This window comes from Chelonoidis abingdonii, chromosome 15 (assembly GCF_003597395.2).
Source record: "Chelonoidis abingdonii isolate Lonesome George chromosome 15, CheloAbing_2.0, whole genome shotgun sequence".
NCBI lineage: Eukaryota > Metazoa > Chordata > Testudines > Testudinidae > Chelonoidis > Chelonoidis abingdonii.
Window position 1 is genome coordinate 23626141 of NC_133783.1, and position 6541 is coordinate 23632681.

Consider the following 6541-nt stretch of genomic DNA (forward strand, 5'->3'; position numbering starts at 1 on the left):
GCTCTGAGGCTGGGCATTAATATGAGTTTTCGCAGTGGCTTCTGTGCTTGAAATGGCTGACTGCCTCCATCTCCAGCAGATGGTGTTTGGAGAATCATGAAAAGGTTCATGGGCTGGTGACTCTGCTTTGAAACTGGCCAGTGCAGCTGAGACTCTGGAATGTGTATTAGTTCTTAGTCCCTTCTGGAATTTCTCTCCTCTTACTCAGCGCCAAATAATATAGACTTGCTTTTTGTTCAAAATAAACTGCATGAGTACAGAGCAAGTTGATCTCTGGCAGATCAGATGGCGGCGCCTGTCCCTGGATATGTGGCAGCCTGTCTCCCAATCAGAATCAGAGCATAATACAAAATGGACAAATGTATAAAGCTACCTAGTCCAGCATCACAGCAGAACTGTTCTAGAGATAGACGTCTCATGTGCTAACTCAGGTGTACGTCGTCATGCCCCAGAAATGTATCATATACTGTCCTGTATTGGCATTGCACCATATCTGAGCTGTTCAGTCATTTGCAATAACAGTCAGAGAGATATGTGGAGGAGTTTCAAACCCTTCTCTTGAGGTTTAAAGGAGTTGGTGCCTGTCCCATCCTGAGCTGTCAGCAGTCTAAAAATCCACCTTTATGTAGCAATTTGAGTTTGTGGATCCTTTGGCTGTCTGCTGTCTGGGTAAAAGCTGTCATGGCTGCAGTCTTGGTGCCGCACTGTTACCTATGTGGGGGAAAAGTCATACCGGAACTACAGACTAGCTGCCTAAGAGCATTTGGCTGCCTCAATACTTTGGCACTGCTGCTGAGAGTAACTGACACATTCATAGCATGTGAGTGGAGGGCAGAGCCACCTTTTGGCCAGCTCCTGCACAAGATTGCAAGTCTTTGTGTTTCAGCATAAGGTCATAGGAGCTTCCTCCCCTTCTCCTACCTGCCTCACTGCATACAGAGTGTGTGGTGGGGAAGGAGGGGAAGCAATAGCTTGTACATTTCCTGGGCAATTTTCCTGACCTCTAGTAATGCACTGCACATTTCTAAAGGACTGAACTACTCTCCCTAAGCACATCCTCCCCAATCTCAATGGAAACGTGTTCATCTATAAAGCACAAGACAATCTGGAGTTCCCCTGTTTGAATCAGGGTACTTTGTCTTCATCTCATGGTGGTCTAGCAGAGCATTCAGTCTCATGTCATCTCTTCTTGTTATAGTGTGATGAGATTGTGCTGCAGTATGAACCAGAAGCCCTACGACTCCTGGTACAGATAATGGATCCTTCTTTTGTGTGCACTGTAAGTTGTTCCACTGGCATATGTGATGGAGGAAATATACTACCAGTTTAGCTGTCCAACTGCATGGTCTTACGAAAGGGCAGCTGTTCATAGACTATTGGGTTTTTTGCCAGGAAAGAAGAAATAGATTTACAGTATTTACCTTTTGCAAAGATTAAACATGCAAATCAATATTCTCTTCCCTGCCTTGTCATTCAAATGCATGAAATGTAACTGCCATGTAATGCAGTGTGAGGTGCGTGTCCCTGCTTCAGCTGGGATCTTCAATATTAGATCCACAAATGTGTAGCCAGCATAGAAGCTGAAATTGTCTAGAGTCTGAAATTTGGAGCCCTCTCAAGGGGCTTCTCACAAGTCTATTCATTCAGCTACAGACCCAACTGTCTACAGCAGTCTTGCACTGTGGTGTTGGAAACTCCCAGCACTGCCTCTGCTTTGTCTACACACTCCAACTCCCACTGGAGATAGTCATTGCTGTGCAGGAGGCACAGAATCATGGGGGGAGGTCAGGTCAGGAAGAAGTGAGATCACTGATGTCAATGGTAATCAGGAAAACATAACCGTACCTTTTGTTCTCTCTCTTCTTTCACTGAACAGAAAATAGGAGCTTGTGAATCATCCAAAGAGGATCTCATGGGTGAAGATCCATGTGTGTGGGGCCCAAGCTACTGGTGTAAGAACATGGAGACTGCAACTCAATGCAATGTAAGCCACCAGAGATTCCTCCAGAGAAGAGAGTCTGAGATGCCATTAAATTAATGGGCAACAAACTAAAGTACTTCAAAAATATTGAACCTGATTCTCCTTTCGCTTATGCTGGCCTAAATGAGGAGTAACTCCATTGGATGAAGTGGATTACTATCATTGTAATGCTGGTGTAAATGAGAGGAGAATCAGGCCACATTTGTGAGAAAGAACTACAAATGCCTGGCCTCTGGTTTTTGGGAAAGGGAAATTTACCTGCAAGGGCAGCTCTAGCTTTTTTGCCACCCCAAGCACGGCAGACAGGCTGCTTTCGGTAGGCTTGCCTGCGGGAGGTCTGCCGGTCCAAGCCACTGAAGGCTGCCTGACTGCCGCCCTCACAGAGACCGGCAGGGCACCTCCCATGGCTTGCTGCCCCAGGCATGACCTTGGAGTGCTGGTGCCTGGAGCTGCCGCTGTTTACCTGGTGGGAATAGAGGCTCATCAGCTCTTGCTTACCTCTCAGGTTCATTCAGAAGAAGTGTAATGTGCCACTGCTAGAACACTTACAATTACGCTGGCCAAAGGATTAGATGTTCTACTGGAGTGACCATCCTGTGTTGGCAGTGAGATTCACCCAATGGGACTCTTCTGTCTCTAAAACCTGAGGCTTCACTGTTAACAATTCACTGGTGCAATTTCAAACAGCTGACTCTGAGCTGATAGGCTCAGAAGCTGTAACCAACCCACTCAAATGCTTTTTAATCCCTTGGATGCCAGGAAACTGAGTATTTTGGAGAAATCCACAAATGCTAATGCAGAGGAGTTAGATTAGTTTTGACTGAGACTAAAAATACATCCTAAAGGAATGAGATCAGCTGGGAAGAAGGTTGGTCACATCCATAGAGGAAATAGAAGGAGCTAGATTAGCCCACGTCTGGCTTGGTCATTTCCTCTAGAACTTGAACTCTTACCTGTCTAAAGGACAGTCAGGGCTGGTGCAACCATTTAGGCGAACTAGGCGGTTGCCTAGGGTGCCAAGATTTGGGGGCGCCAAAAAGTGGCACCCTCCAAAAATTTTTTAAATGGTTGCAGCCACTGCTGGAGGGCTAAGCTGCCGGCGGCAGCAGCTGCCTGCCACCAGCAGCCCAAGGTGTCCCTCGGGTCAGGGCGCCGCCGGTCAGCGCGCCCCTGAGGTCAGTGCGCTGCCGCCGCAGCCCGGCAGCCCAGAGCGTCCGCCCGCCCCCTGAGGTCAGTGCGCCGCCGCCCGCAGCCCGCAGCCCAGGGCAACCCCCACCCCACGGGTCAGGGAACCGCCGCGGCGACCCGCAGCCCAGGGGCCCTCCCCCCGGGGTCAGCGAGCCGCCGGCCGCGCCCAGAGCCAGGCGTCACTCCCCTCCCCAGGCCCCTAGGAGCCGCGGCTGCCGGTGGACCTGCGCAGGCATGCCCGTGGCAACTCCACCGGAGCCGCGAGACCCGCACGCAGGGCGGTGAAATGTCCTGGCACCTAGGGAGCCAGAAACCCTAGCGCCGGTCCTGAGGACAGTCCATAATATAAAGCATCTTAATGACCTGTGACAATTTTCTGGCTCTGCCCAGGAAAAAGCAAGGGTGGAGGTTTTATGGAGACCAAAGTTTTGCCCTGCCCCAACCAGGGTCGGGAGTACTGGGTGAGGTAGCATGACAAGTTAATGCTGCAGATCCACAAGCCTCTCTTCTTCACTGGCTAGGTAGAAAGTCTCACAATTACTGAGTACTTGTATGGTCAAGTCTCTACTCTTTTCCCATGGTCCACCCTCATATTGGATGACTGTTTCAGTCACAGAATGGTTGCTGGTGCATACAGATACCTATATAATCTGCTAATTTAATATCAGTTTGCCCTTAAATCCTGAATGGTGCTGGTGCTCCAAGCTGTTAGTACAAATTGACGCCGGCTATATTCTAATATGACAATACAGGCCTCTTTTTCACACCCCTCTTCCTCTTTGTCCTAGGCTGTTGAGCACTGCAGACGTCATATATGGTACTAGAAGAAACCTTTCCAGCTGAAAATGTTTGCCATGGTTTTGATTAAGCATCCTGGATTTGTTTGGGTGGGGAAGGGTGAGATGTCCAGGTCAGTTCAAGAACTGTCTCTCTCCTCTCCCTTCTGAAGGTCTTGTGCCTTCAGGTTTGCTCGCAGTGCTGCTGCCATTTAGGGAACTCCTCTGCAATGCTGACTCAACAAAAGCCTTACAACTGTACCGTTCTTTGTGCATTTGGAGCAGAGGGGTTGTTGGGTAGGGAGTTGTGTAGTGTGGGGTTTGTTGTATTGTGAATTAACCGCCTTGTGTCTAATTGTAAAATAAATAAACCAGAATAGGCTGACTAAACTGAAATTCTATGGTTGGTTGGTTTTGACTTACCTGCAGTGTTCTTGAGCACTCTGCCCTTACTTCAAGCAAGACAATAAAGGCTCAGATTTTTAAAGCAGTCTGAGAGATTTAGGGATTGCAAGTGAATGTGATTTGGGCCTCTCAATTCCTTGGGTTTATTTAAACATCCCACCCTAAATTTTACTGACTTGTAAGTGAAGAGTAAAACTGCCTTTTTGAAATGTTTCTTGTATAATCCAGAGAAGGAAGGCTTGGTGTTTGACTCCACTTGAAACTAGAAATAAGTTTTTTTTAAGAACCAGATCCTCATCTGGTGTAAATTGGTATAGCTTAACTGAAGTCAGTGGAGCGATGCTGATTTTAACCAGTGGAGGATCTGGTCCTAAGTGCCTCATCATCGTAGCAAAGAAAAGGGCAATCTAAAAGCACAGCTTGTGTGGCAAGAGCTGCAGAAGCTGTCTCAATGTGGACATGTTCATGTTTTGTTGGGGGTGCTTTTGGGTAGACATCTTAGGAAACTAACTTGATTAAATTTAACTGTAATTCTTACCTTTCCATTACTTTCTCTGGTGGTACAGCCTCGATATTGGGGTTTTTTAAAGTTGAATGAGATACAAAATCATGATGTATAGCCTTTCTGTTGGAATTAGTACAGGATCTGAAAGTACTTCGTGTTCAAAAAGCATAGAAAGATACAAAGCAGCTGCAGTTTTTCACTCTGTGTGATGAAAGTTTGTAGTGGCTACCAAAGCATCTGCCTTATATGGGGTTTTTCCCTGTGCATCAGTGGGGAGAAAATCCAGCTCTCCTTAGCTGTAGCATCTTTCCCCTAGCATTACTGGCTGCATGACATTTACCCTGATAGCGCAGCCTCATGTCTATTAAACTAGACCCAAGCCCCAATCCTGGTCTCACTGAAGTCAGTGAGGTTTTAAAATGTTCCTCCTTCTTGTCAGGAATGATTGGGCAAGGATGCTCCTTCAAGTCATTCAGATTCTATTATGGCAAGCTCAGTATAAATACCTATACAGAGCTTATTTGTGAGAGGAGCCATTTTAACTCAGCAGGCAGAACCCTTGATCTTCCCTTCTGCCTGGCTGTAGATGTAAGGGGAAAATGTGCAGCTGCTTTCAACAGAACATGGTCTTAATGGTGCACGAAAGCTTCTGTAATTAAAAATAAAGACTTCCTGTAAACCTGACATCTTTGTGCTCTTTCCCTTTGTACCCAGTAGTTTTGAAGTTTCTCACTGGCTTTCATGTGTGGGTGATCTATCCATCATACACCCTTCTGCTGCAAGGCCTCATTATCATCTGAATTTAGATAAAGATCAGATCATCCCATAAACTCCTAAAGGCTGAACGTGTTATACAGGTGGCTTGAACATGTAGAGTGTGTTTTCTGCTGCTTGGCCAAAACCATGGTTGCTGCAGTTCCTTGAGAGGTGGTGTTTAGTTATCTTGTAGCCTCATTTTCCTTTATGGGGTGGGGGACCCTTGTTGGAGTAGTTCTCCCATAACAAATTGCGGGGAGGGGCTCCCTTGATGACCTGCATCCCCTCATCAACAGAAGCAATCATGTTTTGTCATAGGAGATGATGAGACATAGTCCAACTAGGGAGCTCTGCCTCCAGAAGAGGCTAGGATCTTGGGCCACCACCACACCAGCCTTTCCAAATCAAACTAGTTTGCTTTTCAGCCTTAATATTTCTGAATTTGAATTTTTGCTGAAAATTGTATGGGGACGAGGGACACTCCATTTTTTTTGATGAGTTCTATTTATACTATAAATGACTTCAGGATCTTGGAGGCTGTAACAAAGCTCGGCTGTGGTTCACATGTCCATCCTTCACCTTGGCACCCATTCCAGAAGTGTTTAAACTGGATAGTAACAGGCCATACCATATGCACTCATCATACATGTCACAAAGAAGCCTCATACATGTGCTTCCTGTGTATAAGAGAAGGAAGCTCATTAGATTTAACCAGAAGAATGGCTATGCCTCCCAGAGCTCATCTTAAAAATGTCATATCTGGCTTTAGCCAGGACTACCCACTCAAATCACGCTTTATTGAACAATTTTATTCCAGTGCTTGAAACAGTACTTTCAGCTTTTCACACTCTGAATGTCTTTTCTCTCTGACATCCCCGCCATCTCTTTTACTGTCTAATGCCCTTCTCTGCTTTACCCATGAGGTGTCTG

At 46.5% G+C, this 6541-nt stretch overlaps 1 protein-coding gene across 3 annotated transcripts in view; it reads left to right on the plus strand.

The window, feature by feature from the left end:
* The window catches only part of LOC116829309 (prosaposin-like), a 47157-nt gene extending 41618 nt beyond the window's left edge, over positions 1–5539 (plus strand). For all 3 annotated transcript variants that reach the window (XM_032788068.2, XM_032788066.2, XM_032788067.2), the window contains 3 exons: positions 1199–1279; positions 1877–1984; positions 3958–5539. In XM_032788068.2, coding sequence (XP_032643959.1) covers positions 1199–1279; positions 1877–1984; positions 3958–3993 — 225 coding nt within the window. In that variant the 3' untranslated portion in view covers positions 3994–5539. The remainder of the gene's footprint in view (positions 1–1198; positions 1280–1876; positions 1985–3957) is intronic.
* The last annotated feature ends 1002 nt before the right edge of the window (positions 5540–6541 follow it).